The 13856-nt window shown below is 37.7% G+C and overlaps 1 protein-coding gene across 1 annotated transcript in view; it reads right to left on the bottom strand.

Annotated features, from left to right (window-relative positions):
• LOC104392861 (kinesin-like protein KIF13A) overlaps positions 1 to 13856 on the bottom strand; it is a gene marked incomplete at its 3' end in the record, with an annotated part of 104900 nt that overhangs the window by 56102 nt on the left and 34942 nt on the right. Inside the window, exon 2 of the mRNA XM_010002296.1 lies at positions 5931 to 5943. Coding sequence (XP_010000598.1) covers positions 5931 to 5943 — 13 coding nt within the window. The remainder of the gene's footprint in view (positions 1 to 5930; positions 5944 to 13856) is intronic.

Raw genomic sequence — 13856 nt, 5'->3', positions numbered from 1 at the left:
TTCTGGAACATCTTGAGAGCTGCAGAACTGCAATAATACTTTTCTATCTGTACTGTACATGATACAAAATACTGCTTACTGTATCCCGTAATACAGACTTCAAAACACAGCCAAAACCAAACAATTAGTTCCACTCTTCTCTACGCACTAATGCTGACAAATGTTTCTGCCACGAGTAATGAAACAGCACTGAAAGGACTCAATATACAAAACTTGGCAAGATGACTTATCTACCAGACATCAATACAAGACACACAAGTTTTAGCATGGGTTGGACTTCTGGTGTTCACAGAAGAGCATGACTATTTACAACCTTGAGGAGCAAATAAATAGTATATGATTACCTGCCTGAACTAAGAGCATAGTACTGGATGTCAGCAGATTAATTTGAAAAACTACAAATACAAAATGTAGCTCCATTAGACAAACAAGCTATCAGAGCCTGCTCTAATAAAAAAACCTTAATATCACTTCAGTCAAGAATTCCAGCTGGATAGAAACAGAATGAAATTTAATATTGTGCTCAGTGGGTTTGTGAACCTGGAACAGTGTCCTGTAAAACCACTTAACACATTAGAATTTGATCCAAGTTTCTTTTTCTGCATATCTGAGTACACCACAGTATAGACATTTAACACAGTTGTTTTGACAGCTTTATAGCTACAAACAGACCTTAAGCTGCAGTGTATTTCCCACATTTTATCATGGTAAATTGACTGTGGATGAAAAAATGATACAGACTATTGATTTTCTTATTTTGGGATCCTAAGAGATGGGGAAAAACCCCAAACAACCTTCTTTACTAAAACCTTGGGCCAAGATTTTCTTTGCCTCGCCTTCCAACAGCTGATCTCCTTAGTGAGACAAACCATGCAACTCAATGTAGAGCAAGAGACACAGGCTCTATAACCAGAATCAACTAATCCCCTGTGAGACAAACCTTGGAGTGAGGAAGACGGACCATTTTCTTTTGGCTTTTGGGGATACAGAATATCTGGGATTTCCTGCTACTGCAGAATTACTATGTAATCTAATCCATAGATATATGTAACCTAACTCTTCCCAATATTTCTGTTGCTGCAAGCATTTCAGAAGTATAAAACGAGGTAGCACAGTAACCTCACCTCCTTCCCTTCCCCCCAACTTAACCTAAAACACATCAAATGGCCTGAGAGAAGACTCAATACTGAGACAACACTTACTCCACACAAGAGTGAAATGAGTTCTGGAATTCCCTTTTGAAGAGAAAATAAACAAACAAACTAACCCATAATAATCTTCTAACAGGGAGGTTTGAGTCACTTAACTGCAGCACAAGTAGAAAGAGACCATTTTGTGAGTCAGGACGTTCCCTGCTGTGACTAAGTCAAAAGTGTAGTTTTGCCAGTGGACTCCAAGCAAAATGTAGCAGTTACTTCTTATCTTCAGACCTCCACATAAATAAGTAGGGGGCATTTTAAATTACTTTTGTGCATTTGTTCACCATGCTTCAAATCTAAGCATAAAGAACTGTCATTGAGAAGAACACTCTGACCTTCTCCCTAACTATTACAGTTCAAGAGCTACAGTTGCTCTTATGACATGCTACTTCCACAACAATTTTTCTCATGGGACTTGGTAACAATACCTAATCTGCTGGTGATCAAACATCAAGCAGTGTAACTACCAAAAAAAAAACCCAGTCATAAGGATCCAAATACATCCATTCCTGCCCCCTTGGAACTAAGTGTTATCTGCCATGGATCACACAGCCCAATTAAAAAGGTTACCCTGCTACACATACTCATGTGTAATGACTTAAATATCAATACAGCAGTACTATAGACCAATTTAATCTATTGTGCTATGCATTTTCCCCATGGTTAACATGGAAAATCACGACAGGATTATTCAATAACTCATAATTTAAACACTGTAATACCAAAATACATGCTTGCAGCCAAGTGTTTCTTGTAGACAAGCAGTTTTTAATTGGATTTTTTTTTAAAAGGTAAAAATCAATTAGAATTATTTTTAAAAGGTCAAAAAAAATTATGCGATAGGAATTCTGTCTCATGATTAAGCAAATGCAAATATAGCATTTAGTGTGCTTTCATACTAAACATAAAAAGCCAGGACATGGACTTACGTCTATTTATAAAATCTGCTCTGGAAAACTGCTAAATCCTTATAACAGAAGTGACAAGGGTTTGTTTTTTTTTGTTGTTGGTTTTTTTTAAGGTGTCAGGCAAAAGAATGGGAACTGCTGGGGCATACACCATCTGAAAAATACGTAATCAGCTGCAGTAAAACTCCCTTCTCCAGTAAAACTGGCAGGCAAACGTTTAAAAATTACTTTGATCGGTGATTACAAAACAGCAGCCTTGAACATCTACAGAAATAATAGCTTAAGGAAGCGCTCAACCAAAGTAATTTTCAGGACAGCTCAGACCTCTGGGAAAACAGATTTCAAATGCAAGAATTAACAGAGTAGGAAATAATGCATACAAGAACAAGAAACCTCATCCAAATGAGTAAGGCTCTTCTGTACACACACAGTGAAGGAAAATTACGGCAATGTAGGACAGTGTCCTACCTGAGGAGCGACCCTTTTGATCACCTTTTCTGTACAAAGATGACTCACTAGTTTCTATTTTCCTGACTTCCACTGAAGGAATGACAGGACATGTAGTCCTAAGAAGGGCACACAAGCATAGTTAGGGTCAAGATACAGAACCCATGCTATGATGAAGAAGAAAATCCCCTTAAGACTCAGCTAAGGTGCTCCCTTACTTCTCCTATCTTCACTAATTAAGGCTTCCTTTAATATGAAAAATAGGGGCATTACTTTCAACAGGAATATACAGAATAATAACTATTTTCTTAATTATTTTTTTCCTCAAGATCAATGTCCCTGAAGAAGGTATTAAAACTCTTGTCAATACAACTATCAAGGAAATGAGAAGTTAAATTGTAACACTAAAGTCTCAGGCTCAATGGCCAATACTCAAACTGGGCATTACTGAGCATTAAAAATGCCTTTTTAGCTTTTTGAAGGAAGAAAAAAAGAAGTCTTTACTAACTTCTATCAAAACTGTATCAATGAAGTGTATCAAATATGTTACTGAAATATATTTGAACAGAGACATCTGCAACATGCAAACAGAACTTTTTAAACTTCAAGCATCCTCTGTCAGTTAGTTTCTATCTACATTTTGGAACATCTATTCCATTTAGGTGTTTTACAGCTAAAAGAAAAAAGGCAAGTATTCTTTGTTTGAAACTCAAAGTTTAAAATTGCAACCTTTACCTCCACTAAGAGCTCTTGAACTTTCACTTATTCTTCTAAGCATTTTGAGTAAGTCTCTGTCACTATATGGCTGAGTATTTCTGCTCTCCTACTGCTCTTATGTCAATTCCATAGCCACTGTACCAGGAAGCTTAACGTATTTTCAGAAGGTAAGCAAAATGGGAAAACCATGAAAGACAGGTATACACCTGCTTCTCCCGTCTGCACAGGTTGGCATTCAACCACAAGCAGACATAAGTTCACTCAGGTGTTGGCCAGTTCTCAAAACCTGACCTAAAATTATTCTGGGTTTCTAAATTACAGAGCTAACTAACGAACAAGCCTGAAAACTTTATTTTTGCAAGATTCTGTACCCAATCCTTCATCCTGGCATCACATCACTGTGAGGGTGACAGAGCACTGCAACAGGCTGCCCAGAGAGGTTGCGGAATCTCCGCTGGAGACATTAGAAACCTGTCTGGACACGTTCCTGTGTGAGCTACTCTCAGGGATCCTGCTGTGGCAGGTGGGGTTGGACTAGATGATCTTTTGAGGTGCCTTCCAACCCCTACCATTCTGGAATTCTGTGACCTAAAAGAGAAAGGGAGATAAAAGGAAGCTGCCAAGAACCTGCTGTACTAGGGTAGCAGCTTCTAAACCAAAAATTTTAAGCAGAACTGAGACACCAACGAAGTGGGTTATTTCCCAGCTCTGTTATTCCAGTGTTTGACACTGCACAGTATATTCAGTCAGAATGGTATGACAGTTGGAAAGCAGTTTAGACATCATCTTAGACATCTAGAAATAGCCAAGTAACAGAGCTACAAGTAACTTAACACAACTCACCAGAAGAGAATTTGCACAACTGGAAGTCCATAGCACAAATGTGCACATGAGCTTGGGTATGTACCCATTGTGTATTCACGATCAGAATTTTACTTCATAAACACTACAGCATGGACACATCCAAAGGGGTAATTATGAGAAAAAAATTAGCCAGGAAGTGCCAAGATCATAGTACTACTGTATCCACAGTCACCATAAGTATGCACATTACCCTGGGTAACAGAATTACATGGACCTTTTCTAGTGACAGAAAACAATAGCCAGAATGTTAATAACTGTTAAAAGTTAAGCAGAGGAGTTCTTTTGGTAATTATAAAGTTACCACAAAGTTAAAGTGAGGATATGGGGCTTTGATTCAGATTATTTCAGCAAATGTCTACAGTAGTTTAGCAAAATAGTAACCAACAGCTGTCTTAGAGGTTATGGTTTCCACATCAAAACAGTGATGCAGGGCCACACATCACACATCCACCATGTCAGAGAAAAATCTGGAGTTTTGTCTCCAATTCACCTGTATCTGTGTCTTAAATTGAGACTGCAGACTTTAAACTAGAAGGGCCATTTTGCCTGACTGCTACACAGCAGTAATTTGTCATAGAATCAGAGAAGACATCCAAGGGGTATCTACATTTTTAAAGGCTGAAACAATGTTCTGCAGAAATTTGTATAAATGCTCCTGATCAATGATTTGAAGAAATAATAATTTTAAGTATACTTATGTGAACTACTTACAGGTAATGGGTACCATATCCAATATTAACTGCTTGTCATTAATTTCATATTCATTATCAGTCACTTTGAAGACTAATCTCCAGTATAGATTAGACAGAGTCTGAGGCATCCAGCATTTAGCAATACATTACCCAGACTGAACATAACCCTTAATGTATACCGTCTATGCATCCATACAATACTGTAAAACCATAGCTAACATGTTTAATACCCATTTCCATGGAAATGGAAAATTATCCATCACAATTTCTATTCCCAGAAGGCCTAAAGAGCACTCTGCTGCACTGGCAGAAGTCACATCAAACTTGGATACAGTTTATTGAAGATCTACACATCAAAGAGAATAATGAGAAATGAAACCTCATTCAGAACTAACTACAGCTTTCTGGTGTAAAAAGTACCAGCCACCAGTAACACAAAGGATAACACCATCATTAAATTGCTGAATGCTACAGTATTTTGCATGTGCTGAGAAGATGTAGTTGACAGTCCTTGCATCTTATCATTGCTACCAGCCCTCTGATGATACTGTATTTGTCATCCCAGCAAGACTCCTTCTCTATACCAAGAGACACACAGCACTCCTTGACCCTCCCTTCCCCTGCATTACAAACAACACAGAGAATCTTTCTAGGCAAATTCTAGTGCACTTTGGCCATTTTTACATAAATCAATAACACCTGAATACCATACATTATTTTTTAAAATTGTTTCTTACTACATGTATTTTGCCACCTTTAAAAGATGATATTTTAACTTTTAAGCAGAATTATGTGCAATTAAATGTTTTACACAAGATACTGATCTACTCTTTCAAATGTTTTTATAAATGCATTAAGATCATGGCTTGTCTTGGTCACAGCTTTAACAAGTATGCACCTTGCCTGCACATCAGTTGAATGACAATATACTCTTCTGGAATTATGAAGTCTTTAATTTAGAAGTATGAAGAATATATTTTTATTATGTATTTTACTTTATACTTTATCAAAGCTGTATAGATCACATATTACGAGAACACTCCTAACACTCCTGCTCAACATTTTCAAGTAGGTACAAATGCAAAAAGAGACAAATTACTTACCTTGGGTGGTTTTCTAGAAGATTGGCAAAAAAATCAGCAACAATGATGAGCAGTATGAATACGCCATTCAAACAGAGGGAAGAGAGCAAAGAAAAACAGAAGAAACAAAAGTCAGTGTACGTCATTACTATAATCTGATTTTTTTTTGTAATCCACTATGTATTTAAGAATAATCAGGTCACTAGATACTTGTATGATACATCGCAAATTTTTTATCAGTAATTACTTAACTAGTGATATAGCTCCACATTAACAAGAAAATGTCAGATCCCTTATAGGTTTAAAAATCTAATAGTGCTGAGTTACAGAAGGAAGACAAGCATCAGTTTTACTTTGTCATGGAAGTCAAAACAGAGCCCATCTTGTGTGGCAAACAAACTGAGCCTGCAAAGTGGCACACCAAGGTGCCAGGGTGAAGCCCCACTGACTTCAGCAGTGCTACACACATGCTAGACTAAGGTGAAAGTCAAATAAATGTTTCTTGTAGAAATTATAGAACTGTGAATAAAAATAAACCTGTGTTTTCCCTAGCTGCAGAAAGCCTACACAGAGCCTAGGAAGCAAACACAAAAACACCATTACCCTTCACACACAACTCCAATGAGAGATGCCAGAAATAAAGCAGAAACAACAAACCCCCAAACTAAAGACATCAGCTCAGAGTACTTCAACACGTCCTTACATGCTCTTACGCTTCTTCTGGCAGCCACATGGCCACACAGTAATCTAAATCACTTAATGTATTATTGGCGGAATTGGTTGCAAGCAAGATCACTGCTCTGTCTCCACGTGCAGCCTTGTGCTAGCTAATGTCAATACAAGAGTAAAAGTGAAAACACAGCGCAGAATTAGACTGACTTAGACCACTCACAAAAACTAAAACCTTAGGCATATGTTTACATTATGTACTGAAATAAGCCTGCAGTGATACACAGAAGAAATTTCCACTTGTCCTTCACATCTAGAAAAAAAAGCATACAGGTGTGGATGAAGAGAAAAAACAAGCAGAAAGGTCTACAGACAAAACAGCACAAGCAGAGAACACAGCAAGGTTTACAAGATAAGATGATGGATGAAAGCTCTCTAAGCCAGACACACTACACAAAATTCAAAGATATCACAAGGCAACAGTCTCAGTGCAGATACACAAGGGACCAAGCTATGCTTTTATCCACCAGACTACATATACTAACTTCACCAAGTCAGAGGGGGTGACAAAAAACCAAAACAACATTCTGAGCAGTTTTCTTAGCAACCCACAATACAACAGCTCAGCAAAAAAAAAAAAAAAAAGGATGAAGAGAAACAAATCCACAAAGACACCTTACACAATCTTTTCTGCCTACTCTCAGCCCATACCCTAGATGACATGTCTGCCTAGACCAGAAGTTACATAACTGGAACATGGTACCCACGGGATGCAAACAGATTTTGCCTCTAAGCTAAACCACTCACTATAGCTTTACCTTTTCATTAACAGTGCCTACACAGGCTCGGCTCATTGCCAACTCATGTCCAGGTGGCTCAGAACTTGTGCAGAACACACTCTTATCTAGCTAAAAAATACATTTAGCTATAGCTTGAATATTCGTCACTTTAATCAATTTTCAGATGTGATGAAAGTCCAATGTTATCAGCTTGTCTAGCCAAAGCTACAGCACCAGCTCTAAACTTCCAAAACCTAAGTGGAAGAGAAGTTACTATTGAAGGAAGTCATCCTTGTCTTTTTTTGAAAGCTTTTAAATACACCCATGTCTTAAAACTTCCAGAATACACGAGCTTTCCCAGGGAATTCCTGATAGACTGCTGTACTCTTAAACAGTAAAATCAAGTAAAAAAAACAACAGCAAATATATCAGCTTTGTTTTTCTGAGATCAGACTTGCAAGCCCTAATTGGAAAATATACAGAACAACACTGAAGTAAATAAACAGTTTGACACATTTCTTAAACAATGCAAGCCATTATCTTTTAGGAAGCTTCCTCTTTATTTTCCTCTGATGCTCACTTTAGGAAAAGCATAACAGTGGCTTTTTACACCACTCTGGACAGCAGAGCCTCTCAGTTGAAAGCAAGATGTTCATCACTCATCTCTTGGATTTCAAAGCATCAGGAGCTGCAGCTTCCTACTGTATGTCACATCCTACTGCTTCAAAGTCTTCTGCTATTAAGACCAAAGTAGCAGCTCCACAAATCACCTGCTAGCATCACCAGCAGCAACATGATCAAGGGCCTCTGGAGTAAGTCAGCTGTATAGGCTTATAGGATAGATTTTTTGGCACTACTTGGAAATTCCAGCTAAACCATTATCCTGGCAATGATTCAGATGGAGATATTCCAAAATACTTTCTTCAATCAGAAGACTCAGACTAATAAATAAAGAACTGTTTACAGTTTACCAGAAATCACATCTGTAGCAGCTTAAAGACATGCTATAAAACTTGCATCTCAATCAATTTTTCACATTTTTTGTTTTGCATTATGTTTTTAATATGTGCTTCACAGTTTCTTTCCTGTGCCAGAAACTGGCAGCTTTCCATTTCATAAGTAATTGGATTTGTCTGAATTTTTACCAAAGACTGAGCATACAAACGTGGTGATTCAGTGTCACAGTTGGGGCTGGGGTGGGGGTAGACAGCAGATCAGAGGAGATACAACCATTAGAATGTTTATTTCCCATAGTTTATAATTCCGTGTCTCATCATCCATGGTGTCCATGACAACACGTAGGTATAGCTTTTCAACGACAACAAAATCTCTTATAAAGGGAGAGCCAGTACACCTCAGGAAATTATCAGTTACCTAATCTTGTAGTAATGACAGCAGATTTTGGTTTAACTGATGAAAGGCATCTTCTAGCCACACAATCAGAAGGAAGACTGACTTTTACCCCATGCCCAGAACTCAAAATTAAAGTAAATACCACTGAGAGCCTGAAGAAGATTCTCACAGGTCAGAAGTATGAATTTCAATGATCACTAACTTTCCTGAGCACTGTGTCTGCTAAGATCTGCTCCTAGCATCTACTCAGGTCTACTCTTAGAATCTACTCAGGCTTTATCTTTTTGCAACAGTATTAAGCCTCTCCTGTCCAGCTTGGCTAACACACATTAAGATTGCAGAGTGCACAGCTACCTCAACATTCTTATCCAGATCAAGAAAAACGATTCCTAGAGAGCTTTGTGTTGATGCAAACTTTTTTTTCCTGTTGCCTCTTGTTAAAACTAAACTCATATTGCACTTCATATTTGCTAAGAGAATTCATTCACAAAATGTCAGTTCTAGTGTTTCTATACTAGTATGATGAAAGAAAACTGTTCCTGACTGCATTCACATTTTCTACCATCTACCCAGCACCTATAACAGCACACAATGAACGAAATGCACTTTTCTAGTACTTAAACTAAAAAGACTGGTTTTTTTGTTTGTTTTTTTCTAACTACATTATTTCGCAGGCATGTCCCTTTGTCATACAAACCTGGCACTACATATTCTGACTAGGAAACTAGCCCCATGCAACAGAAGACACTCTTGAACTACAAGCATCCAGAAGCATATTATACTATCACTTTCAAGACACAAGCATTTCCAGAACTACACCAATGAGGTTTTTCTGGTCTCTTAGCAAGTGTTGACAACATTCCCAACTAAATGACAGTTTTACCAGAAGGAATGAACAGTTTATACATCAAAAAACTTGAAAGAATTGGATTTTCTCTTTATTCTATAAAATGCAGTTTCATCACTCCACCTTACCTCCAGTCAAAAATGCTCAGTAGAGGCAAGATACATACAAAAATGAGAATATTGGTGTAAAACTATACTTCTCATTGAAGGAGACAGAGGAATATCGCATTTTTTAAAAACCCTACGAGAGCAACAGAACACTAGAACAGGCTGCCCAGAGAGGTTGTGAAGTCTTCTTCTCTGGAGACAATTAAAACCTGTCTGGATATGTTCCTGTGTGATCTACTGTAAGTGATCCTGCTCTAGCAGTGGGGTTCGACTAGAGGATCTTCAGAGGTCTCTTCCAACCACAACCACTCTGTGACTCTGAGACAGATGTTGGATTCTTTGGAATGACACTCAAACAGCCTAATTCACCTCCAGTTTGGCTGTGCTAAGAAGCCAAGTAGGCCACAATCGTACCATAATTATTACACATTTTGGAAAGTATTCTGTGGATTCTTTTCCTTTCTCACAAGTAATTAATGAAGACAAAGGAATCATAACCAGCTATATTAAGCAACCACACACGGTATCTATAGCAGATGGTGAATGAACCACATGGCTTTGCAGCTTGCACTTCTAAGCTGACTTCAGCAGAAACCATCATCTAAGTCACTGAATCTAAAACACCTTTTTGCTCTCATCACATGTGCAACCCAGAGCAAATTAATGGTACTCACTGTTTACCCAAATATATAATTAAGTGTTTACATAAAGTGGTTATATAGTCATTAATGTACTCCTCAAGATCACTGGTCAAAAGAACTATTACAAGCAACTACCAGCATAGTAGAAAAGGGAGAGAAGTCTTCAAGCTTTTATATATTCAGTTGAAAAATAAGTCTCTTTCTTTTCTCTGTAAGCATAAAGTTGAGCAATTTGAAAAGGCCATTCTAATAGGTACATAGGATATTTAACATATATTTTTGAGCTCTCCTTAATAGCATTTGATAGCCAGTGTTTCCAAAATTTGGTTTCCACATATTTGTCACACACAGTGTATTCTGCTGAGAATTCTCCAGTGCTAGAAAATGAATGAATCCTTTGTACAATTCTACAACTCGTTCCCAGTTACGTCAAGTCCGAACTGGTTATTGAACTTGTTATGCTTTTATGCAGATGCAAGGAAGCAGCTTGTGCTCCTCCCTTCTTTGATTTCAGCATGATCTCTTCTCTCACCACTGCTCCAGCATCTCTGGAATCTAAAGACTAGATGTTCAAAACAAATACTATAGTACTGTTTTTGTTTTGTTTTGTTTAATTATTATTTTTATTATTTTGTTTTGTCTTGTACCTTACAACTCAGGCTGAACATATCCCCAGCAAGGGAACAAACCAGTGGTAGCACCCTCATAACAAGTGCATCTTGGCTTTGCTCCACAGTAGTGCTGCATGGTTTGTTTACCCACAGCTGTAAGGTTTTCAGTGTGGCTGCAGCAGAGACAGGGGACACTCAGCACACCTAACTGTAAACAAGGTAAATTATGTAGAAGTAAAGGGATGATGTTTTTGCCTGTCCTCTGCAGTAAGATCACACAGCTTTAGGACCCTTCATTGTCTCATGGTTTATCGCTGCAGACTGCTATTTGCAGGCTTGATACCAAGCATTTTAAAAAGCATGCCTATATATTATTAATAGACACTGGACTACTTAATTAAAGCACCTATCTAGAAAGAGATCACAGGCTGCCACAGTAACGGTTTCAGACGATCACATACTGCAAACTACTGACCATACACCATTTTCTCTACAAAGAACACAGAAAAAGGGCACTTATTTGCCCATTTCCCCCTTCTATTTCCTAAATGCAGGAGAGTATCAAAGGAAATGTCAGGGGAAATACCCTGAAACAGAAGAAAGTCTCAACTTTGCGTTTGGCTTGGGCACCTCTAGTAGGGTTGGTTACTGAAGCTGGCATCACAATTCAATACTGGGATTCCTGGAAGAGTTACTTCACATACTGTATAAGCACACATACATACACAAATATAGATGATTAGGGGGTTTATATTCTTGCAGGAGGTGGGCAGCACACGCCCTGTATCTGTTTAATCCTCCTACCCAGCAAAGGTCTATTCTACAGACAAAATAATCCTTGAAAGAACCACAAAAGATAAACATTTTAACAAGAAATTTGATCAAGTGCCTGCATAATAAGATAGTAGCTGATCACAGTGGGAAACATCACCAGAAACAGATGCATACTGTAAAATTACACTGCTCTCAGGTTTTATGGAAATATTGTGTCAAGCAGCTATGCTACTCACTGCAAACCTACTACATGCAAAGAGATAGAAGTCAGACACTGAAATCAGAATGACAAATACTGCAGTGCAAGTTAAACAAAATAGACATTACATTAGCAGAGTGACTTCCATGACACAAAAGAAACTCTGAAAAATTACTGGATATTTTACAATAACAGGGTTTCATTCTAAAAACTTCAGTTCATTCACTACAGAAGTGATGAACTACCAAAAAAAAAAAAAAGGCAACACAAGTTATGAAATGCAAGGCCATTAAAATAAATGAAAAGCATTATATTCCAACATTTATAAGATGGAAAATAGAAACTGACAAGTACCCTGGATGATCACTAGTCCCTAACTTACCTCCACTCTAACTTCTATTTTTACTGCCCAAGGTATTATTATTCCAATGCCAGCAATTTGTAGATGTGATATTCAAGTGGTTCTAATCTTTACACATAAGCCTTAGTGTTCACAAAAAAACAACTTCTGACAGCCTGAAAAAGGACTGATACCTGTCCTACATGCAACAGCATGCCACTCTGCAAACAGTACTTGCCTTAGGAGAACAGTCAGCACCTACAGACAAAAAGATTAATCTATCACTTGGCTGGGAAGTTAACTACCAAAAAAACCCCACAAACTAATTGCTCTGTCATATAAAATAGGCTTTTTTTAACAACTTATGTTATCCTCTTTCAGTTAACTTGCTTAGTTTTACCAAAAAGGCAGAAACTAAATTTGTCATTCCACTCTTCTATAAGAGACCTCTGGCTCAATCCTGACTGTTGAGACCCCATCCAGAACCTACCATGTTACTCTGTTTTCCGTAAGTCTTTAATCATACTCACTGAAAGCTTATCCAAGACTTTGCATTTATAATAATGTATCAGAAGTACAGCATAATTGCAATCATAAGCATATTAAGCTTGCCCTTATTAACATCCAACTAGCTTCAAAGGAATAGAACTCTACCTAATTATTCCTACTAGTAGTAGAGTTCACCAAGTAGTCCTGATCCTTTTGAAATTTATTCTTTTTCCCTCCTTTTCAATAAAGCTGAATGCAAAAGAATCTAAATGAGGAAATACTTACGAATCAGGTTCAGAGGGCTAAGGAAAAGAGGGAGGAGGAAAATGAATACAATCTCAGAACCCAAGATCTGAAGACTAGCCTCAAATAAATCATTCTTAGCCTGAATGCAATCAAACTGCCACTGGGGCAAACATAGTATGTTTTTGGAACGTGGAAACATATGCCAGAAATTGTAATAAAATTACCATGGCATTTATCAAGCACCCATCATTCTTATTCTGTTGCATTTATTACTAGCATTCTTGAGGAAAAAACACCACAAGCATTAACTGGCATTTCAGCTCTGTGCACTCCATTGAGACTCACACCCAACCAACCAGTCACTTCGGGGTAGCTACTCCCAGCTATTAACTACCTCGTATATATTCAACGTTAGTGGAAGCCATTCCCTTTCAACACTACTTCTGCTCCTCAGGAATTCCTTCTGAAATGCTGCCTGCAAGAACTATCACAACACTAAGCTGCAGTGAAGATATATCCCTTGGGGAGCTCAACAGTATTTGAAAAATATGCTGCGATTTTATCACTATATATACAGCATTTATTGCAAGATAGATCATCTTCAAAGGCATGTGAAGTAAATTTCATAAACAAAATAGAAGTTTGTAAATTAAATTTTACTTTCTTAGTTTGCCTGTTCAAAACTGAAGCATTAGAATTTGCTACAAAGATGTAAACAGCAACTAGCACCTTCACTGACAAGGATCAAGAGTGGAGACATCTAGTCAGTGAAAAGACTACGTACTGGAAAGAACTAAACTGTAGGTGTTAACTGAGCAACCAGATCTAAATCTTGGCTGTAACACCTTACTTCCCTCAGTAAATGGTAAGAATAATAATATTTTAAAAATAC

The sequence above is a fragment of the Chaetura pelagica genome, unplaced genomic scaffold (genome assembly GCF_000747805.2).
Source record: "Chaetura pelagica isolate M959 unplaced genomic scaffold, ChaPel_1.0 scaffold1047, whole genome shotgun sequence".
NCBI classification, from domain to species: Eukaryota; Metazoa; Chordata; class Aves; order Apodiformes; family Apodidae; genus Chaetura; species Chaetura pelagica.
The sequence above is the reverse complement of the archived record's forward strand: the minus strand, read 5'-3'. Positions and strand labels throughout refer to the sequence as shown.